The following is a 24,540-nucleotide window of genomic DNA, read 5'->3' as shown; positions in this document are numbered from 1 at the left end:
GAACCTCCATACTGTTTTCCAGAGTGGCTGCAACTGCTTGCATTCCTATCGCTTTTTTAATTCTAAGATGTTTATGGAGGACTGGAGTGTGTAGGCAGATGTTTGAGCTCTGTTCACGTCCCAGTAGAAAACAACGTAGATAAATCACTTTCCTCAGATAAGTTGTATTTCCCTAGAGAAATTGCTAAAAGTACATTGCTAAATCAAATGATATACAAAGTCAGTTGATACGTGTTACTGTTGTCCTGCTAGTGTAACCTGTTCCTTGTGGATACTAGAAGGAGGCAGGTACCCTAGTGCTAGCTGAGTTCTTCTGCACTGCCCTTTTCACTAAGTGTTTTTTAGTTTTTTAGACAATGTAAGCTGTCTTTCTTTTAGAAACAGAGGAGCTCTGCCTCTCACTGTTATTAAAACACATTCTCTTAGTCGTGAATGGGTGGCAACTGTGGTAATGAATCAGGTTATTCTGGGGTTCTGTGATCTTGGGTTTGGATTCTGTCGTGTTTTATTTTGGAACCTTTGCACTGAAACTGAAAAGAAAATAGTATATATGACACTACCTCATCTAGAATATATATCATATTGTATGTTATGGTTCAAACTGATGGTATCTATATACGTTAATTAAGGAAGGAAAATTCCAGTTTCCTTAAATGAATCATTGAGATTTTTAAGAGGAAGATCTATAGATTTGCATATTCTTATTCAGTAGCTATGAAAATGAATTGGGCAAATATGTAAATACATGTACTATATACATGAGATAACCAAAAATGTTTGAGCTGTACTCATTGATGAAATTTTTACATAATTGAATACATTAACAAAGTAATTCTAGGTATTTGAATGTAATGTTTTTTCCTGTCAGATTTTAATTAGCTAACGATTTCAGGGTGAATGAGTAGTCCAGACAGTCTTCCCTGCCCACACTAACTACCCACTGACCTCCATTCCTGCTGGTTGATAATTACATGGTACCAGTTGTTTCATTTCTTGCATATCACTCTTGGTGTCCCATACATATTTTTGACTAAAATGTGTTGTAAGTATGTCAAAGATACATGGTCCCTGATTTACAGTAGTTTGACTTGTAAGTTTTCAACTTTACGAAAGTCAAAAGTGATACACATTCAGTAGAAGCCATACTTGGAATTTTGAATTTTGATCTTTTCCCAAATTAGCAATTTGTGGTACAATCCTCTCTTTTAATACTGGATGGCAGCAGCAAGCCTTAGCTCCCAGCCATGTGATCACAAGGGTAAATAACCAATATACTTATTATAGCCATTCTGTTCCTATACCATTCTGTTTTTCATTTTCAGTACAGTATTCAAGAAATTACATGAGATACTCAACACTTTATTATAAAATAGGCTTTGTCTATTTTGTCCAACTGTAGACTAAGTGTTCTCTGCATGTTCAAGGTAGGGTAGGCTAAGCTATGATTTTCAATAGGTTAGGTGCAGTTTTAAAATGCATTTCAACTTATGGTATTTTCTATTTATGATGAATTTATTGGGGTATAATACCATTGTAAGTGGAGGAAGATCTGTACTTACAATATACATTACTTGTTCTCTTTTGCCTGGTATCAGATGAAAGAATTTTCCTACATTTTTATTCCCAACCCATAATATTTTGATCCCTGAAAGTAAATATTCATTAGTATATAATGTATTACAAAAATCTTACTTATCTGGAATCCAGTCTCGAGCCTTCACTTTTCCATCCTCACTTATAAAAATAGAGCAAAAGCAAACAAAAAGGCAAACACCGTAAATACAGAAGAAGCAGTTCCTTAGTAGCTGGCATTACCTGACAACGAAGAAAATCTAACACTGTCCCATTTACTTGGTGGTCTCGAGTTCAAGAACTGGAGTACTTTATTGATTCAACTTCCAACCCATTGAGGGCAGGTCAGGAGATTTAATGAGCAAGGTGGTGCGAGCCAGTAGCCAGAGCTTTGCTTCAGGAGCCTTGGGGTACAGAGCAGGCCCCTCAGGAGAGCAAGGAGGTGGGGGATCTCTAGCCCAGCTGCCCTATGTGGAGGGCAGAGGGTGTGAAGGATAAAAATTACATTTTGCTTTGGGACATGTATCTGTGTTAGAGTACCTCAAAAGTCATATGGCTAAATCTATTTTATTACTTCTTTGAGGGGAAAAACGTTTATTGTTTAATAAACCAGTTGTTTATTTAGATTTACGGACATTGCCACAATGCCAGGCCCAGTGGTGATTCCTGAGGCCATTTAATCATTAAGTGTTCTCTGAATTTAACATCTGTAGTAGTTGTGTATTGAGGCATTGGGCGGGTATATCTGTGAGACAGTAAAACAGTTGTTTTGTTCAACTTGATGTGTAAGAAGAAAGAGAGCTTCATAGTGTGTCATAGAAAGGTCTCCGCCAAAAACAAGGCTAGAGTTAAATTACAGTATTGAAAGGTATTATGATGGCATCTAGAAATTTTGACCCTCTGGAATGCTAACTTGTGTATTTACTTGAGGTTTTGTTGTATTAAAACAAAACTCTTAAGAGTTTCTGATAATAACCAGCAAACTTTGCTTGCTTGAGGTTGCTTTCCTTTTTGTTTAAAAAAAATTTTTATATTAAATGACTTCTATTTCTGTCTTTTTTGTTTGGTTAGCCTTATTAGAAAGAAGGCTGCAGGGCTGGAATCAGCGGCTACAATAAGAACCAAAGTGTTTGTGTGGGGACTGAATGACAAGGACCAGCTGGGCGGCCTGAAGGGCTCTAAGGTATCCCTCTCTGCCTGAAGTTCCTCACCTGACACTCACCTGTCATCACCTGTCATTACATGATCGAGGAGGATCTTTGCTGGTGCCTTTGTCCCAGAGAGGCTCAAAAATAATCAGACCTCTTTGGAGGTTTTTATGATGGTTTACCTTCTATAAGTTGTTGTGTAAATTGGCTTTTCTAAAGACATTCTTGATATGAACTTGCAGACATTATCAGATTTAGTTTCTATTAAAGCCTCTGTCCTTAGAAAATAGTGCACTTCAGATGTAGTGGTATTATTGCTGTTTTTTAAACTAGAAAATATACTTTTGGAAAGATTTGACAAACAGATGAAAATTATAGACTGTAATTATGTTTTGCCTTCAGTACAATAAACATTTTCGCTAACCATGAACAAAATAATGTGTAAAAAATGCCATAGTGGCATAAAGATGAGGAAGATGTCATTTATTTTATTTTATTTTTTTTTAAATTTTTTTTTTTCAACGTTTTTTATTTATTTTTGGGACAGAGAGAGACATAGCATGAACGGGGGAGGGGCAGAGAGAGAGGGAGACACAGAATCAGAAACAGGCTCCAGGCTCCGAGCCATCAGCCCAGAGCCTGACGTGGGGCTCGAACTCATGGACCGTGAGATCGTGACCTGGCTGAAGTCGGACGCTTAACCGACTGCGCCACCCAGGCGCCCCGAGGAAGATGTCATTTAAACACTAGGTACAACAAATGATGCATTTGAACTAGGGTTGAATTCAGCATCTGTTATGTTACTTAGTGTCTCTTAACCAAGGAGCCACAAAACAAATTACTCGAAATTTAGTGCCTGGAAATAGTTTCCCTTCCGATAAGTGTCTCTGCCTTTCAGTATTCTGTGAGACTTCACCCATCATAAGATCCCTTATTAACTTGCATTGTTGAGAAGCTGATAAGGAAAGTTAGAACTCATTTTAAGTGTCCCCTTTCAAATACAATAAATTTTCATCTTTATTTGAACATCCTTGAATCAATTTGTGTTTTAAAGCCCCAAGGCTCCATTTGGAGGTGGGCAGGGGGCAGTAAGCTCTGGGAGTCTCAGTTGTAATGGTGTGGGGCTGTATAGAGGATTTGTTGGAGTTTGCACGTGAAGCATAGATTTGGCATTCCATGGTTATGATGAAGATTCTTTCTGGTGCTGGAGTAGTGATTATCTGATAATTTTGGGGAATTATAAAGATAAAGTCTTTAAGAATTTTAAATTAAGTCATACCCATACCAATGGGAAATTGAAGCACATAATTTCTGAGAGATGTCAGAATCAATAAGAATGAGCAGGAAGTGACATGAAATAAAATGTTTACCAGATGCTGGGTTACATCTTTACATTATATATATTTTATTTTTCACCTTTTATTGTGGAGCTTTTCAGACATAGCAGGTAGAAAGAATAGGGACCTGAGCCCTCATGTTCCTGTCCAGCTTCAACCATTAACAGTAGAGGGTCATGGTTTTTGTCTTTATTTATTTTACACCTCCACCCCTGTTTAAAGTAGATCTCAGCATATCATTTCATCTTTAGAATACTGTACTGCATCTCTTAGAGAAAAGAACATCTTTGGTTAATATAACCATCCAAATTACAAAGTTTACATGTAATTTTAAACGTGTAAATAAAATTATTTTTTTCCTTCTTTTGCTTAACAACAAATCCTGTTCTAGATAAAAGTTCCTTCGTTCTCGGAGACACTATCTGCTTTGAATGTAGTACAGGTGGCTGGTGGTTCTAAAAGTTTGTTTGCAGGTATGATTATTCTTACACTAAAAAATTTTTAAATTATGCTTAGCACTAAAAACATAGTTGTTATGTTGTGAAAAGTGAATCCTATCCTCCTTCTTGTTCTTTGCAGTGACTGTGGAAGGGAAGGTATATGCCTGTGGAGAAGCCACAAATGGCCGGCTGGGGCTGGGCATCTCTAGTGGGACTGTGCCCATCCCTCGGCAGATTACAGCTCTTAGCAGTTACGTGGTCAAGAAGGTGGCTGTTCATTCAGGTACCGGGCCAGAGTTGGCACTTGTATGCAGATAAGCCTTTTGCTCATGCTCTGTAAATAACTATGGCCCTTAAATATTTTTCCTGAGGGCGTCCTTGGATTCCTTTTCAAGTTTTACTTAATTGTTAAGAATAAAAGTTGGATAATGTAAATCTCCAGGTGGTCTAGAATTTATTGTTGGTACACAAGGCTTTTCAGAGACCAGTAGTTGTAGGCATTCCAGGCGTGTGGGGACTAACCCTCCAAGGTATGCATTTTCAGTCTAGAAACAGTGGTCACTGGTTCATGACATCTTTGAAATCATCATGTTCTGTGCTTAAATATAAGCTTGAATATCTTTCTGAGGAAAGAGCCTATAACTTTCCTCAGATTTTCAAAGTGTCTGTGAACCCTAGTGATAAGAAAGATCCTCTGAAAAAATCCCACTCCCTCAATTTAGAACCTTTGCTGAAAATTATTCCAAAGCACTGTGTGAGGCCTCTGAGGAGTGGAACTAAATTAGATACAAAACTCAGTTCATGCCTGCACTGAATAGGTTTGGGTTTAACCCCATATAAAAGCAAGTCCAAACAGTAGTGGCATGAGCAGGATAGAATTTTACTTTTCTCCTCTGTAAAAGTCTGGGGCTGGGGTCCAGGGCCAGTATGGTAGCTGAGTGCCCACGAGGAGCATAAGCACAGGCTCGCTCTTTCTGTCCATCCTTGATAGATGGCCATGCAGCTCTCCTAGGTGAGCACAGACAGGTGTTTCCTCCAGCCCACTCATTCCGTCTAAAACAGTTTTCAGGAAGCCTTGCTCACTTCTGTCATGTCTCTGTCACCATCCTCTCTGGACAAGGGAGTCTGGGAAGTATACTTTTTAGCTGAGTGTATTGTTACTCTCCTTGCTGTGGGTTCTGTTGGTAAAGAATAGGGCAGAATGAATGTTGTGGGGGACTGGGATCTCAGGAGTTGGCAGGTACACAGGTGACAGAAAATGCCAGTAAAGATAGTGTTGTTCAATCATGGGGCAGAGTGGATGGACTGGGACAGTGGTCCACACTGGGGAAGAGCATGAGCATGAAGATTGAGTACAGTGCCTTAATTGTAAATGATGCTGTTTTTGCTTAAATAACTTCACTGTTGGTGTGCATTTTTCTAAAGCTTAATTGCCAGTACATTTGATAATTTGCCTAATCACAAATGTACTTATTTCTACTTTTTTTCCATCTGAATTTTGATCTTTTGTATATTTAACATAACAGGAACCCCTTTATTAAATGGCACTGTTTTCTTCTTCATTGCAAGTAAAATTCTTTCTAGGATTTCAACTTTGTAGTTTAATAAAATTTCACTTACTTTATGTATTTGTCACCCTGAAATGTTGATCCTGTCTACTCATTTATTCAGCACATATTCATTGAGCACATACTCTATGCCAGGCAGAGTAAGTAATTACACTGTGAACTTTTTGTAATGCAACTTTGGCAGCCCATATCTGTGTGGATGTTGCAGGTGGCCGGCATGCTACGGCTTTAACGGTTGATGGGAAGGTGTTTTCCTGGGGTGAAGGTGACGATGGCAAACTTGGACACTTCAGCAGAATGTAAGAATATTTTCTTCATTACTTGCTAGTAAGAAACTGTTACTGATAATAATAGTGAACATCTTTTGGTAGTTATTTTGCAGAAAATTAAATAGGATAGGTCATTTTTGAAAATGGAACTTAAAATATGTATTTGTTAAAAATATCTGTGCATGTGATTTGGCCTCTCATGATCTGTTTTAATGTTTGATAGTTGATCTACAGATGTTTGACTAAATGTGGATCAGTGTTGATGTCCTTTTTTTCTTCTTTAAAAAGACTTGATCAATTATGGGGAATATTATTTTATCTTGCTTTAGGAACTGTGACAAGCCACGGCTTATAGAGGCCCTGAAAACCAAGCGTATCCGAGATATTGCCTGTGGCAGCTCGCACAGCGCAGCCCTCACATCCAGTGGGGAGCTGTACACCTGGGGCCTTGGAGAGTACGGCCGGTTGGGACATGGGGATAATACAACACAACTGAAGCCCAAAATGGTGATTATACACATTTTTGTTGCTTACAGAAAACTTACCATCTGCTGATTTCAAGAGAAGATAAGCTTCGAGTCTAGGAAAGTTCATAAAGACATGTGCATTATTGGCTTTCAGTCTGTGGAAAAAATTTCCCTTGTTTTTTCAGTGCCTGTGCTTGATTCTGTTTTTAAATTTGTAATTGAGTAGGTCAAAGTCCTTCTTGGTCACAGAGTTATCCAGGTTGCATGTGGAAGTAGAGATGCACAGACCCTGGCTCTGACTGATGAAGGTGAGCTGCTGCCAGACTCTATGTTTCTGGGTGGGTAGGAACATCATGAATGCTGGCCTGAAGTACATATTTTTTGAACCTAGGTTTGGTATTTTCCTGGGGTGATGGTGACTTTGGAAAATTGGGCCGAGGAGGAAGTGAAGGCTGTAACATTCCCCAGAACATTGAGAGACTGAATGGACAGGGTGTGTGCCAGATTGAGTGTGGAGCTCAGTTCTCCTTGGCTCTCACCAAGTCAGGAGTGGTATGGACTTGGTACGTAAACTCCCGGTCACCCATCAATGTGTCCGTGTCCATGTAGACAGTGGTGGGCCTCCACCCTGTACCCCATGCCTACCCTGGAGGGATGGTTAACTCTTCATTTTCTTACTTATCCAGGCATCTTTGTTCTTTTATTTATTTTGACTTAGGATTAGTGACAATATTATAATAATAAATTTCTCATTGTAACTCGGTCATTTGGGAAAGAACAGTAGAGAATTTTTAGCCCAGCTTGTCTTTTCTGTTTAGATGAAGTTTATATAGAGGGTTTCTTCTTCCTTACCATGCCAGAAGCCTAGTGATCAAATGGACAGAAAGCAGATTTTTTATTTCTTTGATCCTGAAAAAGTTCATGTCTGTCTTGTGAAAGCTTACTTTATTAAATTTAAAAGGAGTAGGGCACCCAGCTGACCTTGTGACAGTGTGATGGGCCTTTGCTTGAGTGTTATGACTCAGCGGCAGCTTGAGGAAGAATTAGACCTGAGAGGACTTTTAAGAAGCATTTGAAATTGTCATGTGTTCAAACTCTTTATATTAAAATCTACATCAGTAACTTAAGTGTTGTACAATATATGTTAAGGATCTTACTATAGAATTAGTGAATTAATTTGAATTAATGATATACTATTTTATAACATAATTTCAGAGACCCTAGGCACTTAGTCTGATGTTAACATGTTGGCTTTAATGGGTGTTTTCCTGTGGAACATTACCTGATGATAACCATATATTAAAATGCACACTGTTGACTTTCTTGCAGGGGGAAGGGGGATTACTTCAGGTTGGGCCATGGCTCTGATGTGCATGTGCGAAAGCCACAGGTGGTGGAAGGGCTGAGAGGGAAGAAGATTGTGCATGTGGCCGTCGGGGCCCTGCACTGCCTAGCAGTCACAGACGCAGGGCAGGTAAGCTGAGGTGACAAGTCCTTGTATCAAAAGTGTAACTTATGATGAAATGAAATGAAATGATGAAGAACTAGGAGGGTGGGCTGTGCCCATTTTGTTCCTGTGTGTATCTGTCCAGTTGTAAGCATGGGCAGGGCACCCAGTAAAGAGTTGTTGACTAACATGTATTACAAAGTAGTGGGTTTTCCTGCTCTAAAATCCACCCGTAAATGAGAAAAGATTATTGTCATGGAAGGTACTCCTACTGCTAAGGTGTTAGCAGTGTTTCACTTTAGAAATTGACAGCTGATGGAGAGATATACGTACATCATTTTAGAAATAAAGTCATTCATGACAAGTATTACTCATCCATGACAGGCTCATGAATGTTATATTTTAAAAATTCATTTATGACAACAAATTAGCACACTGTTTTTAAAACAAAATGACTTAAATTATTCCTTCTAGTTCTGTAAAGCCAAGAAGTGAATTACTGGAAAAGTGAAAATATTGTTTTTGATCATTTTTCTTTGCAAAATAAAGGAAAAAATAAGTATTGAACCTTATTGAAGAGGAGAATCTCCCTGCTTCCTAAAACAAAGCCAAATAGATGAATTCATTGGATTGATATTAAGTAGATACTTATTGATAGTCATTGGAAAGAATTTTGAAGTAATTTTAGAGAAAATGTTTGAAATGTTGAAAAATTCTGTTTTTGTTCCCTGTAACAGGTTTATGCTTGGGGGGATAATGACCATGGCCAACAGGGCAATGGTACAACCACGGTTAATAGAAAGCCCACACTTGTGCAAGGCTTAGAAGGCCAGAAGATCACACGAGTGGCTTGTGGGTCTTCACACAGTGTGGCATGGACTACTGTTGATGTGGCAACACCCTCTGTCCATGAGCCTGTTCTCTTTCAGACTGCAAGAGACCCTTTAGGTGCTTCATATTTAGGTAACACAGCATTGTTTTTAGTATGAGATCCTTCTGTATGGTACAGCAACATTCTAGATAGAATATTTAATAAGACCACCAGATTAGAGTTTGTAGCACTGTATTAACTGCATTCTGAACCAAGATCATGGTACTCTGATTTTTGCATGCTGGAATGAAAATTTTAAAAGGAAGTACTGATGCTGATTCTTATATTATGATCAGGTCTACTCTGACAGTGCTGTATAATAACTGCTTGACATATGTAAGCACTGTGCTGGGCTACTTGGTATTTTCAACAGCTCTATTCAGGTATAATCAACAAACTGTACATATTTAAAGTGTAATTGCTGTGAGCTTTGACATGTTTGTGCCTGTGAAAGCATCACTGAGTCAAGATAAGTGAACACAGATATATCTTTTGTGCCCCTTCTCAAGTTCCCTTCCTCCCACAACTCCTGACTTGTCTTCTGACACTATATATAGATTTGCATTTTTTAGAGTTTTATATAAATGGAATCGTACAGTATATACTTTTCAAATCTTTTTTCATTCAGCATAATTATTTTGAGATTCTTCCATGTTGCATGTATCAGTAATTCTTTCCTTTTTATTGTTGAGTAATATTTCACTTATGGATATACTGTAATTAGTTATTTATCACCTGTGGTGATAATAATACCACCTCCATATTTTTGTCTACACTTGGTTTGGTCAGTCTTTATAATTTTAGCCTAGATTTGTGTAGATATGTAGTGGTATCTCATTGTGGTTTTACTTTGCATTTCACTGATGACTAATGATGTTAAGCATCATGTTTATTTACTATCCAAATATATGTTTTGTTGTAGTGTCTATTCCTATCTTTACTGTAGTTAAAACTAGGTTGTTTTCTTATGATTGAGTTTTGAATGTTCTTTATATATTCTGGATCCAAGTCTTTTGTCAGATATGTGACTTGCACATATTTTCTTGAAATACGGCTTATCTTCTCATTCTCTTCAGGTCAGTTTTAAAGAGCAGAAATTATTAATTTTGATAAAATCCATTTGATCCAATTTTTTTTAAATGGTTCGTACTCTGGGTGTTATATCTAAAAAAAACCTTTGTGTACTCAAGGTCATAAGATTTATTTCCTGTGTTATGTAAGATCTTTAGTTGTAGATATTTAGGTCTATGCTTGATCTTGAGTTAAATTTTATATATTGTATGAGATGTGCATTGAAATTCTGTTTTGGAGGCATGTGTGTGAATACCCAGTTGTTTCAGTTGCATATATTGAAAAAACTATTCTTTCTCCGTTGAATTGTCTTTTGAACTTTTGTCAAAAATCATTTGTCTGTGTATGTGTGGATCTATTTCTGGATGCTCAGTTTTATTGACTTATTTTTGTGTTTTGATGCTAATACCACATTGTTTTGATTACTATAACTTTATAAAAGACCCACATTCGGGCTGTGGTAATTCTTTAGCTTTGTTCTTTCTCAGATGCTGTTTTGAGTATTAGAATCAGCTTGTCAGTTTTTATGAAATAGCCTTCTTGGAATTTTGATTGCATTGACTATGGATCAGTTCAGACATCTTCGTAATATTGAATCTTCCAATCCATGGATGTAGCATTTCTTTGCATTTTTTGAGGTCTTTAATTTTTCTCAGCAATATTTTATAGTTTTACTTTATAAGTCTTTATCGTATTTATCCCGGAGTATTTTATATTGTTCATACTGTTATAAGTGACATTTGAAAATTATTTTTGTTCCTTGTGTATTATCTAGAAATACTCAAGTTGGCACTTTCTAATATATAGAAATACAATTGATTTTTTTTAAGGCAACTTTATCTTTCTTTATTCTAATAGAAATGTATTTTTTTCTCCTCTGTCACTCATGAGGGGACATTCAGTCTCCAGCATCATCGGCTTTTATAATTACCTGAAATGTGGTCTTCTGGCTTCACCATTTATCAGCTGTATAAACTGGGGCAAGATCCTGAGCCTTCCTGTGTGCTGTTTCCTTTTCTGACATAGATGAAACTGGGGCTTGACTGTAGTCTTGTCTTTTCCAATTTATATTAATCAGGGGTTCCATGTGGGTCTGCTTAACTTACAGCTCTTTTCATGTCACATTATGTTGTTACATTTTGACATTGCCCTTTCCCATCAGCACAGTACTCTGGAGAGTCATCCATGTTGTTGCATGTTTCAGTAATCCATTCCTTTTTATCACTGAGTACTCTTCTATGTTTTAACTATTCACACACTGAAGGACATTTGGATTATTTCTAGTTTTAGGCTATTACAAATAAAACCTGCATGAATATTCATGTACAGGTGTTTGAGTCTGTCTTCCATATCTGGGATAAACCCCCTTGGTTTTGCAGCTTTTTGGTTTTTAAAATTTTTCTCTGTTGTTTATCTGCTTTTAGCTGTCTGTTCTCATCTTCATTAGTTCTTTCTTTATGCTTGCTTTATGTTTATTTTGTTATTTTTTGTCTAGTTTCTTGATCATCTCATTGATTTGAGACCTTTTATTTTTCCTAATGTAAACTTTTAATAGTATAAATTTTCCTTTCAGCACTGCTTTTTAGCTATAGCTCACAAATTTTGATATGTTGTTTGTTTTTTTTTATTCACTTTTGTGTATTTTAAAAATTCCCTTTTAAACTTTGTTTTGACTTATGGGTTATTCTTTGTTAGATTCAGTTTGCTAAAAAAAATTTTTAAGAACTTTTTCCTCTTTGTTCGTGGTAGATAGTGGTCTGTGCTTCTCAAATGTCTCTGTATGGTTTTGGTATCATGGTCAGGGTAATGCTCACCTCATAGAATGAAGTGGTAAATGTTCCCTGCTTTTCATTTTCCTTTTAAATTTGTGTATAATTGGTACTCTTTCAATAGAATTCATTAATGAAGCCATATGGGCCTAGTGTTTTCTTTGTGGGGTTTCTTTCTGTCTTTTAACCACAAATTTAATTCCTTTAAGGGATACAAGGTTATCTCTTTCTTTTCTAGTAAGATTTATGTCTTTGATGGAAGTTGTCCTTTCATCTAAGTTGTTGAATTTATTGGCAGTATTGGCTTATTTTCCTTTTAATATTTGTGGAATCTATAGTAATGCCATTTCTTTCATTCCTTATATTGGTGACTGTATCTTCTCTTACCAGTTTGTCTAGAGGTTTATCAATTTTACTAATTTTTTTCAAATAACAAATTTATAGTTTCCTTGATTTTTCTCTATTGTTTTTCTGTTTTCTGTTTTAGTGATGTGTGCTCTAATCTTGTTAATTTGTTTCTTTTTCTTTTGGTTTAATTTGTTCTAATTTCTTATATTAGAAGCTTAGGTCATTGATTTAGGATCTTCCTGCTTTTCATATGGAGCCATTTACTTTGCTCTCCTTGATTATTTGACTTTGTAATCATTCTGTCAGTTATCCTTTTTATCCCTTTGCTTTGAAGTTTTTTGTTTTTAAAATCTAATTTGTCCCGTATTAATATAGCCACTCCAGCTTTCTTTGATCAGTGCTGTATAGTATATAACCATGCTATTCCATGCACTGTGACATACTATATCTTTTTCATCCTTTTCCTTTTAACGTATTGTGTCTTTATATTAAAAGAAGTTTCCTTGGGGTGCTTGGGTGGCTCAGTCAGTTAAGCATCCAACTTTGGCTAAGGTCATGATCTCATGGTTCATGGGTTTGAGCCCCATGTTGGGCCCTGTACTGACAGCTTAGAGTCTGGAGCCTGCTTCAGATTGTCTCCCTCTCTGCCCCTCCCCCACTCATGCTCTGTTTCTCTCTCTCTCAAAATAAATAAACATTACAAAATATTTAAAAAAATAAAAGAAACTTCCCTTTAGGCAACATATAGTTGAATTTTGCTTTTTAAAATTTGTGCTGACAACCTCTAACTGGGGGTGTTTAGTCCAATTACATTTAATATGATTAATGTATTTGTTTTAAATCTATCATCCTGTTTTTTTTTTTTATCAGTCCTCATTGTTCATTGTTTTCTTTTTGCCTTCCATTAAATTATTTTTTATATTTTTTCTCCTTTGTTTTCTAGGAGTGCTAACATACTATGCTATTTTACTGATTATTTTAGAGTGTATATTATACACCTTTAACTTATTATAGTCTATCTTTAGATGTTACACTATTTCACATATAGTATATGAATTATATAACAGTATATTCTATTTCTTCCCTCCCAGACTTTGTGCTATTGTTGTCATATTTCTGTGTATGTTATAAACATCACAGCGTTTAAAATTAATTTTCTTTATTAAAAAAAATCTTTTTATGTTTATTTTATTTTTGAGAGAGAGAGAGAGACAGACAGACAGACAAGAGCATGAGCAGGGGAGGGGCAGAGATAGAGGGAGACACAGAATCTGAAGCAGGCTCCAGGCTCCGAGTTGTCAGCACAGCTTGACAGTCAAGCAGGACTTGAACTCACTAACCACAAGATCATGACCTGAGCCAAAGTTGTGCGCTTAACTGACTGAGCCACCCAGGTGGCCCTAAAATTAATTTACTTTAAACATTAGGTTATCAATTCAAATGTTTTAAATAATAAGAGAAGAATGCCTCTATATTTACTCATGTAGTTGCCATTTTCAGGGTTCTTCATCCCTTTGTGGAAAACCATGTTTCCATCTGGCATTATTTTCCTTCTACTTGAAGGACTTCCTTTTTTATGTTTTATGGTGTAGATGTGCTGGGGATTTTTCCTGTCAGCTCTTAATGTCTGAACTAGTCATTATTTTGCTTCATTTTTGCAATTTATTTTAGCTGGGTATAGAATTATAGGTTGACAGCTTTTTCTTTTAGTTCTTTAAAGAAGACCCAGTGTCTTCTAGCTTGCATTGTTTTCATTGGGAATTTGCTGTTATTCTTATCTTTGTTGTTCTGTATGTAATGTGTCTTTCTTCTCACACAGTTTTGAGACTTTCTCTTTATCCCCCTGGTTTTGAGCAATTTGACTACAATGTGTCTTGGTACAGTTATCTTCATGGATCTTGTGCTTGTACTTCTTGGATCTTTGGGTTTATAATTTTCATCAAATCTGGAAATTTTTCAGATTTTTTTTTCTTCAAAAAATTGTTTTTCTGTACCTTTCTCTTTCTCCTCTTTTGGGAACTCTGGTTCTCTATGTGTTAGGTCTCTTGAAATTGTCCCATAGGTAATTGGTGCTCTGTTCATTTTTTGCTTTCTTTTCTCCTCAGTTTCATTTTGCATAGCTTCCATTGCTATGTCTTCAAATTCACTAGTTTTCATTTTCTAATGTGCTGATTATGTCACCAAACTATTTTAATCTCAGACATTGTAGTTTCCTTTCTGGAAATTTGATTTGAGTGTTTTTATATCTTTCACATTTCCATTTCCCCTTTTGAACATACATAATATAGGTATAATAAGTGTTTTAATTTCCATGTCTGCTGGTTCTGACATTTATGTCAGTTCTGGGTTATTTAGATCCATTGATTTTTCTTAATATTTATGAATTGGCTAGTATTTTCCTGTCTTCCTGCCTACCTGGTAACTTTTAGTTAGATACTGTACATTGTGAACTTTACTTTGGATGTTGCTAGAGCTTTTTGTATGTCTATAAGTCTTCCTGACTTCCTTACTCTGAAACATTTTGTTCCTTTTGGGTCTTGGTTTTGGATTTGTTTAGTGGCTTCAGACCTCTTATTAGTCTGGGGCTGGTTATTCTCCACTGCTGAGACAAGATCCTTCTGAATACTTAGTGCCCAATGAATCATGGGGTCTTCCTGTGTGGCTGACGGGAGCAAGTGATATGCTTGTCCCTCTGTATTCTTCAAGATGGTGCACTGGGCCTCCAGTCCTTTCATGTAGTTCTTTCTTTGACTTTGGGAAGTTTCCTGTCATGTAGGCATGCATCACCTTTTGCTGCATCCTCAGCTGGGGTGAGTGAGGTTACCTGCACAACTTCAGAGCAATATCGGGGCAACTCTCTCCTCTCTGCTTCTGTTCTATGAACTCTGACTATATTGGCCTCCCTGACTCTGAGGTCTGCCCCCTTTATGCACATAGACTACTGTACTCCACCTGGTTCCCTTCCCTTGGCTGAGGCCTGTGAGCTCTTTGGGCAGTGAAGAGTCGGAACATGTGTTTAGTAAGACTATTTATTGGTGAACATCTTGTCTTCTCTCCATTGTTTTGTATTATTTTTTGTTTTGCATTTCAGTGGTAAGTAAATACAGGCAGTTATTGTATTTTCATAGCACATATGTAATAAATGCATTTAGCAAAAATCTGCATATTTTTTTTTCAGTTATAGCAAATCTTTGATGAAAATAGCTTGTTTTTAGAAGTATAGATAAATAATTGTTGTTGTTTTTGTTTTTGTTTTTACTCTGGGAGACCATTAATGAACCTAATACCTGATCTATGAAATAGGAAAATGCAGATTACAGTGTGTTTTAGAACTAAACTGAAAGGTCAAATAGGAATAGAGCAAACTCTGATCTTTAAAGTTGAACCCGCACTTTATTTTCCTTTTTCAGGTGTGCCTTCAGATGCTGATTCTTCTGCTGCCAGTAATAAAATCAGTGGTGCAAATAATTCTAAGCCAAATCGCCCTTCTCTTGCCAAGATTCTTCTGTCATTGGATGGAAATCTGGCCAAACAGCAGGCCTTGTCTCATATACTTACAGCATTGCAAATCATGTATGCCAGGTAGGCTTCTTGGCTAACTTTTGAAATCCTGTAGTTATGTAAACTTTGAGTTTCTGTATTTTTGTTTGATCATATGTCTAGGAGACTATTGTGGTGTTATCTTTAAATGCTGTGAGTTTTAGTTCATATACCCTTAGATAGTGAATGATGGTATCTTTGTGCTTTCTTTAATGGGGAATGAAATAGGAATCAGAAATCCAAACTTAAAAAACATTTTGTTATTCTTTATGGTGAGTAAACTCTAAGCATTACTGTTTGAGGAATGATATTGATGTGTATTGATACGAATATGCAGTAATGTTTAAGACCACTGGTCATCTTCTTCACTCAAACACTTGATGAGGCAGAGTTTTGATAATACTGACTTTCCAACATCTTGCTGCTATTTTCTCAGTCTGAATAAGTTGCCCATCTGTCATGGTTATGGACTTGATGAGTAGAAATAAATTACATAGGAAAATTAATTTCAGACCAAAGTCCAACTCTGTCATTGAGAAGATGTTTAGTCTTTGCAACTTTGTGTGAAGCACCCTTGGTACACAGCTCTCAGTAAATAAAAAATTATCCTCTAACAATAACCCTAGAAGATTTCTCAGGGAAATCCAGGGGTTTATTCTTGTCTGATTTTTATGTTTGATATTTTTCCACCTGTCATCACTGTGGTCATTCAGATAAATAAGATCTTAAGTAAACATTTTAGCTTTTAGTTGATGAATATTAGCTCATTAGTTTCCCAAAACTCCTTTATGTGTATCCTATAAAAATGAGGGCATCATTCAGTAAGGGCTTGTCCCTGCTCCTGACTCTTCTGTCCTGCAGTGGTAAAGGGCAGTTCACCACAGGTCTGGCTTTCTCTCCTGACAGAGATGCGGTGGTTGGGGCCCTCATGCCAGCTGGCATGATCGCCCCAGTGGAGTGTCCCTCATTCTCCTCCTCGGCACCTCCTTCTGATGTGTCTGCTATGGCCAGTCCTGTGAATGCAGAGGAATGTGTACTGGCTATTGATATTGAAGACAGACTGAGTCCAAATCCATGGCAAGAAAAGAGAGGAGAGGTAAAAATAAATAGAAAAGCAATAAAGCAACATTAGATCAAAAAGGAAATGGTAGCTACTTTGTATCTAGAGAAGTATAAGTCATTCTTCCACTAATTCAGAGTGCTTTTGTGCCTACTTCTGTGATTTTTGGCTTGGATTAGAAAATATTTTATTTAAAAGGATCTTTTTAGTGCTTAAGTAGAAATAGATTTATTCGTTTAAAAAGTTGTTAAATTCAAATCCATAGTCCTTTATTTGCAATTCTGACACCTTAAAGCTATTTTGGGGAAAAATCCAACTTGAAGAGTTGTGAGCTCATTTTAATCTTCATGTGACCATTGTGAATATTAATAGGTTTTCATGGGAATATGAATGTGCTTGACTTTGCAGGGTTGCCCTGTACCCCACTGGAGCTGGTGGTGTATGCTCCTTGCTAACCTCTATAACATCTGTGACATTCCAGATGACCCAAGGGGTTTGAGATCAGGCTTTTTGAAATTGTGTGGGAAGTGTGCCATGTTGCTGAGTTTTTCCTTTTCTTGTATACTTTTTAAACTAGATGATCTCTTCTGAAGATGCCATGACCCCCTCTGCAGTGACCCCATCTGCTTCCTCAGCTTCTTCTAGACCATTTATCCCAGTGACGGATGACCCAGGAGCTGCCAGCATCATTGCAGAAACTATGACAAAAACCAAAGAGGTCAAAGGGATTTCTTTTTTAACATTTTATTTGGAAATAATCTTAAATGTACACAAAAGTTGGAGAAATAGTACATAGAAATACAACACATTATACTACCATATACCGTTCACCTAGGTTCTCCAGTTGTTGGCATTTCTGAACCATTGTGGGGGAGCTGTAGGGCACAATCCCCTTTCATCCTCAAGGCTTTAGTGTGTATTTCCTGAGTGTCAGGGCATTACATTGATCCAGGATTACTTTCTAATCCATAGACTTAATCAGGTTTTTGCTCATTGTTCCAATAGTGTCCTTTATGGGTTTAGAACCCATCTCAGGGTTGTGTGTTGTTTCTTTAGTACTCAATATGGGACATTCTTTAGTCCTTCCTTTTGGCTGAAACACCATACAAAGGATGTAGAGTTCTTTTCATTGCACCCCTCTGGGGTATGTTCATTGTTGATTTGCTGCATTACTAGTGATACTAATTCTTATCACTTAAGAGTATCTGCCAGGTTTCTCTACCAGAAGTTAATAAGAGTGTATTAGTAATTATTCATGAGGAGATACTTTGAGACTGTAAATACCTATAAGTACCTTGTTCCTCATCATATTTTTACCCACTAGTTTCTAGTATCTGTTGATGATTCTAGCTGAATTCGTTATAACTGTGTTGTCACATGATGATTTTTCAGATTTCATCATTCCTTTTGGAATAGAATTGTTGCTGTTCTTCTGTGAGAAGCTCCCTTCTCATCTTTGTCTGTCTGTCTATCTATGATGATATAAAGTTGGATGGGATCCTACTTTACTCAATAATGACATACATTACTATCCTCATTTGACACCCCAATTATCCTAGACTTGGCCCTTGGGAGACCTTTTTGGCTGGTTCATTTGTCCTGACATGCTCCCATAATTCTTTGAGCACTTCCTTACTTTTTGGTACAACAGTGTGTTCTGGACTTATCTTTCATTTGCCCTGTCCCTGCTCGGGAATCACCCATTTCTCCAACGATCCCTGATTCCTTTTAGTAGATCATAGAGTTTAGAAACAAGATCTGGAAACTTGGTAAGTTGACTGCTATCGGATGTTCTTGGTTTACACCTTCTCAGCAAACATGCATGCAGCTGAGCATTTTTTTTTTTTTTTTTAGCATCTTCTTTATAATAAACACCATGAGGGGTACCTGGGTGGCTCAGTCAGTTAAGCGTTCCACTCTTGATTTCAGCTCAGGTCATGGTCTTGCAGTTCATGAGATCGATCCCCATGTCAGGCTCTGTGATTGTACCTTGGAGCCTGCTTAGGATTCTGTCTCTCCCTCTCTCTACCCCTCCCCCACTTGTGCATGTGCTTGTACACTCTCTCTCTCAAAATAAGTAAACGAAAAAACCCCCAGCAAAACCATGAGTAGTTCAAACCACTTTTCAGCTTAGAATGAAAACCAAAAAACATTTTCAGTTTCAGTCCAACAACCACAGAATTTATCTTTCCTCTCTCCCTTTCTGTATTTAAAGTATATAATCCTTTTATTTGTTGCTGGATTGATTTGCTATTTTGTTGAGGGTTTTTATAGCTTGTATTCATAAAGGATACTACTAATCTATAGTTTTCTTATGATGTCTGCCTGGTATTTGAGGAATACTGGCCTTAGTGGAATGAGTTGGGACAGTGTTCTTTTTTACTGTTTCTTTTTTAGAATAGTTTGAAGGGTTAGTGTTACTTCTTCTTTAACTATTTTGTAGAATTTTATGTGTCCCTTTAACCTGTTCTCATCATTTTTTGCGTGTTTCCTTGCTTTCTGGCACAACACACAGTTCTAGTCTCAACAAAATGATTTATTCTCCAGCCCAGAAATCAAATGTTTCTCTAGGAAGTCTTGGTTCTTTTTAGTGGAGAATGGCATTTAGAAGGCAAGATCTGGGCCTTCATGTCCTCATTTAAGTTGGGGTATTGATGTTCTCAAGCATTCTTAGTGGACACAGCTAGGGAATAAATGTGTATGTGTATGTATATTCACACAATAGATATGTATTCTTATATTTATTTCACTATATACCTACATATCTTGAAAACCACTGGTTCACAACAGTACAATCAATTCTAATACCTACACAGGATTCATTCTTCTTTTCTCCCCCTCTGTATTTATAACTCTCTTCTCTGAAAGTGAGAAACCTGATTCCTGTTATTGGCAGTTTATTTACTTCCTCTTAGGTAGCCAGCCTCCCATGTTGGCTGCCACACCTTGCCCCACATGGATACCCCCTTTTCTCCACACAGCTTCTGACACTCAAAACCAGAAGTCATCCCCAATGGATACCCCCTTTTCTCTGCACAGCTTCTGATGCTCAAAACCAGTTTGACTTCTGCTCAACTGCTTGATTTGTGACCTCTCCCTCACCTCCCAAGCTGGCTTGCCAAAGCAGGGACCCATTCTGTCACACCAGCCACCACCACATGTGGACACCCTCCCCACCCCCACTTAGGTGCTCCCTGTGCTGGGCTATCTTACCCTGCTCATACTCTCTCCCTTCTTCTTTGGGGACAAACATGCGTTTTTTGTTTTTTTTTTTTTTTATTTTAAGTTTTTACTTAAATTCCAGTTAGTTAACAGTGTAATATTAGTTTCAGGTATAAATGATAGTGCTCATCAAACAAGTGTACTCCTTAATCCCCATCACCTACTTAACATGCATTATTTTCAATTACATTTGGAACTCTAGATTTATTATTTTATTACTACTGGCAAAAATATGTCCTATGGAAATTATTCTTAACCATCTGTGGTAATAAAAAGATTGCCATTTATAAATTAGGTGTCTAGACTCAGCTTCTCCTACTTCATGATCTCCTATGGTGAAGGTTTAATGCAGAAATTATCCTGAATTATGTAAAATTTTTGCTTTTAGGTAGAAGAGGGATTTCTTTCCTACCAGTTTATTTAAGAGACATAGGCACTAACCAGATTATACCCCTAAATTCCTATCATTTCAGTTTTGGTTTGAGTCATAAATAAATAAATAAATAACATAAAATGTAAATGTAAATAAATAATTTTCATATTAGTATTAGGTTAGTATTAATCACGTGTTAATATATTCCACTGAATGCTTTTGCTGCTCTTCAGTGAGTGAGATTCTGTAATGGCATCATTTCTGATGAACTACACTTAACGATCTCTGGGAATCCATGCAGAGGTAGGAGCAGGGTCCATTTCTTTAAAGGGAGGAACTGTGTTCCTAGCACAGAGAAGTATGGTGTCCAGGGCCTAAGTCTGTGGAATTTGCACATTGGGTATGTCACATTTCCCTTAAGTTTCCTATGTGGGGCTTGTGCTTCCTTTATCTCGTTTCTTTTTCTGGAAAGGTTGGCACTAGTTTTGCTGAGATCCAGAAAGCAAAAGAGAAAAGGAGAGGCACATCTGGAATCTTGTTCTTCCCCTAATGATCCAGACTCTGCCTGGGGAACTAGAAGGTCCTGTGTTATTCCCCATTCAGCACAGGGTCTCAGTGATTCCCATTCCCTCTACGTCAAAAGCTCTGGGATTTCTCATCTCTGATGGCTCCTTGTTCCTTTCTATAAGTCAAACCCCACTACAACCCCCAAGACGCTCTTAGGTGTTGGATAGCAGGCTGTGAGGCAGCAGTGCTGGATGGGACATCCTCACAAGGTCAGAGGCTGCCACAGGCAAATAAGGGGCTCCTTTCACCTGCTACAGAGGAGGGAGAGGTAAATGATGACAGGTGGGGTATGTTCTAACTGACATACTGTGAATGAGAAGTAAGAGGAGAATATCTATTTTCATTTTCAAAGTACCCAAGGAACAAGAGATAATGGATACTGTGTTACGTGCCAGCCAACAAGTCACTTTAAAGCGATTTAGAGATTCTAGGAAAGAGTTATATAGAGAATGTAGGCAAAACATGTAAAAGTACAAATTTAGTTGATAGAAAATTCCCAAGCATATCTTATGAATCAGGGAGGGGTAAATTGTATATGTTGTGACTTCATTCCAGGCCGTCCACCTATGATTCGAATTTGGTCACAGTATAAATTGTCATTTATTTATAGTTTACGCATGCCTTTTCATAGATATTATCAGTATTTTGTAAAATAGTTAATTGGTCTTGAAAGCATAGTACATGGTGGTGGAAATTTTAGAGGTCTGTCCTTTCTTAACCTGGCATTTCATGCTCTTAAAAGCTAAAGGCCTCAGAAAGTCCCTTATTCATCAGTAGTAGTCATGTATTCTTTGAGTTTATGGGTAAACTGGTGACTATTTCATAATGTATCATTCCTCATTTTAATTGTTGGACTTTTTAGGATGTTGAAAGCCAAAATAAAGCAACAGGCCCAGAACCTCAGTCCTTGGATGAATTCACTAGTCTGCTCGTTGCGGATGACACTCGTGTCATGGTGGACTTGCTGAAGTTGTCCGTGTGCAGCCGGGCAGGGGACAAGGGCAGGGATGTGCTGTCAGCTGTGCTGTCTGGCATGGGTACCGCATACCCACAGGTGAGCCATGTGATGGGTGTCGTGGGCTTCTCTCTGAGAGATATGCTACTGTTGGCATCACACCTTCTCTCGTGCTTGATTTTATTCTAGGAGATAGCAGTTCAGAAGGACTCCTTGTAAACAAGCCCTTTCTCTGTCCTGTGTGCTGTGGTTGTCCTCACTGTGCCTTCTGACATCATTTTGGTATTTTTTGCCATTTAGAAATTTCTGATTTTTATGAAGTTGGATCTGCCAGTTTTTTTCATTGATGGCTTCTGGATTTTGTATTATGCTGAAAAACTGCTTGCCTATGTGACATTATTTAAAGAAAATTTTCCAAGTTTCTTCCAATTATTTTTATGATTTCATTTATTATATTTACATTTTTGAGCCATCTGGGATTTATCTTGATATATGGGATAATGTAGGGATCCAACTTTATTTTTTCCTAGATGGCAAACTTGTTGTCTGACAACCATTTATTGAATAATAGTAATAATAATCCATCCTTTTCCCAATGATTTGAAAAACATTTTAATCATATTGTAAATTCTTGTATATATTTGCGTCCATTTATGGACTCTTCTGTACATTAACCTAACCATTATGCTTTAAAATAGTTTTAATATTTGGTAACACGAGGTCCATCAGGATTTTCTACTGTGGTGGCTAGCTGAGCCATCCGGTATAGTGGCTTCCAGTCACATGTACCTGTTGACCACTTGATGACTAGTGCACCTGAAGAACTGAAGTTTTCATTTTATTTAGCTTTAACTAATTTAAATGTGTATAGCTACATGTGGTTAGTTTAGGGTATAAAGTCAGCATCATATCAGTACATCTTAGAAATTGGATTGATCAGTCCTAAAACTTTTTGGCTTCCTAACGACTCTTTTATTTATCAGTGGCCTTCTGCCTTTTTAGAACTGGCCACATCAGGGAGTCTGATGCCATGAACTCTGTACAGAAATGTAACCTGTGTTTTTCTAGACCTTATATCACTGCCGCCCAAGTGAGAAAATACTTAAGTGTGGTTGAGTGGTCTTGAAAACATAGTAAATGATTTGGTAGTTAGTAAATTAAATGGTTTGGGGCTTGTTATTTCTTAATCATATTCAGGAAGAACAGGAGGTAGGTTTCCTACTTTCTAGTTTTTTAAGGCAAGGTACTTGGCACAATTCTGAGAGATTGAATCAAGATGAATTGCCACAAGCAAAAGCTTTTTGTTTTTTGTTTTTTTGTGTTTTTGTTTTTTCACAAGTTTATTGCATTTGTGAGAGGAAAGGATATGAATGAGGACATGGATTTAAAGTAATAATGCCCAATATTTAGTACACACATATCTGCCAGGCCCAGTTGTGAGTGCATTCTCAGTATAGATGGTAGATGTTCTCTGTTTACAGATGAGGAAACTGAGGCTCTGAGACATTGTCCACTGGCTGTGGACACTCAGGTTGCTGGTGGGTGGGAGAAATGGGACTGGACCCTGAGTGCTCTGAGGGAAAAGCCACATCTGTGATGCCTGTCACCCTCTTCTTGTTGACCTCTCCTGGGGGAGTGATGGGATTTTCAGAGGAGGATTGTGAAGCCCAGAAAACTCCTGGTGGACTGTGTGGTAGGTGTTTGATGCTCCCAACATGTGTGTCCCAGTGATGCACACTACGTTTAAGGGGAAACAGAAGCAAAGATAGGATTGTCTTCAGACTATCCTGGCCAGGGGCAAGATGCTGGTCTTGTGTCACCCCAACCTAATATTTGGGACTCTTAAAAGAGAAATGTCTGAATTTATAGTCCTGTTACCTAGATAGCAGTGATATTAGTTTGTCATTAACAAAACTATTTACTAAGCTCATCTATTTGTTATCTAAATGTGAGGAAAAATAGAGGAGAAAAATCATTTATTCCTGGAAAGTATAGAATACACAATAGTTTTTTTCTCTAAATTTCAAAAATTTTCAGGCTCTTACTGCTGCAATAACATATTCTTATTTGTTTTTAAAAATAGAAATCAAAGAGTTTATAATCACCAGTATTTACCACTTCAATGGTGTGAATCAGTAAAATTTAAAATGAAATAAGTATTGGGGAGCCTTGGTGGCTCAGTTGGTTAAGCATCTGACTCTTGATTTTGGCTCAGGTCACGATCTCATTATTCACAAGTTTGACAACTGCATCAGGCTCTGTGCTAACAGTGCAAGCCTGCTTGGGATTCTCTCTCCCACCCTCTCTCTCTGCCCCTCCCCTGTGTGTGTTCTCTTTCTCAAAATAAATAAACTTAAAAAAAAATGACATAAGGACATTATGGATTGTTCAGAGAAGATGGTATTGGGGCTGACCCTTAATGTCCTGGGTCAAGGGAAATCCCACTTATGTTTGTGCTTGTAGCTGTTTGTTTCAGGTATTATGCTGCTGTTTGATCTGGGTGGCTTGATTGTTCC

General features: G+C 37.4%; 1 protein-coding gene across 5 annotated transcripts in view; it reads left to right on the top strand.

Annotated features, from left to right (window-relative positions):
- Positions 1 to 24,540, top strand: part of HERC2 (HECT and RLD domain containing E3 ubiquitin protein ligase 2) — a 273,779-nt gene that overhangs the window by 200,641 nt on the left and 48,598 nt on the right. For all 5 annotated transcript variants that reach the window (XM_078448928.1, XM_078448927.1, XM_078448930.2 and 2 more), the window contains 13 exons: positions 2,644 to 2,755; positions 4,449 to 4,530; positions 4,637 to 4,780; positions 6,274 to 6,364; positions 6,664 to 6,841; positions 7,028 to 7,109; positions 7,193 to 7,364; positions 8,131 to 8,275; positions 8,986 to 9,211; positions 15,718 to 15,889; positions 16,754 to 16,943; positions 17,485 to 17,625; positions 21,932 to 22,123. In XM_078448928.1, coding sequence (XP_078305054.1) covers positions 2,644 to 2,755; positions 4,449 to 4,530; positions 4,637 to 4,780; positions 6,274 to 6,364; positions 6,664 to 6,841; positions 7,028 to 7,109; positions 7,193 to 7,364; positions 8,131 to 8,275; positions 8,986 to 9,211; positions 15,718 to 15,889; positions 16,754 to 16,943; positions 17,485 to 17,625; positions 21,932 to 22,123 — 1,927 coding nt within the window. The remainder of the gene's footprint in view (positions 1 to 2,643; positions 2,756 to 4,448; positions 4,531 to 4,636; positions 4,781 to 6,273; positions 6,365 to 6,663; positions 6,842 to 7,027; positions 7,110 to 7,192; positions 7,365 to 8,130; positions 8,276 to 8,985; positions 9,212 to 15,717; positions 15,890 to 16,753; positions 16,944 to 17,484; positions 17,626 to 21,931; positions 22,124 to 24,540) is intronic.

Source organism: Panthera onca, chromosome B3 (assembly GCF_046562875.1).
Source record: "Panthera onca isolate mPanOnc1 chromosome B3, mPanOnc1 haplotype 2, whole genome shotgun sequence".
NCBI classification, from domain to species: domain Eukaryota; kingdom Metazoa; phylum Chordata; class Mammalia; order Carnivora; family Felidae; genus Panthera; species Panthera onca.
Note: the sequence above shows the minus strand (reverse complement) of the source record. Positions and strands in the feature narration are given on the sequence as shown.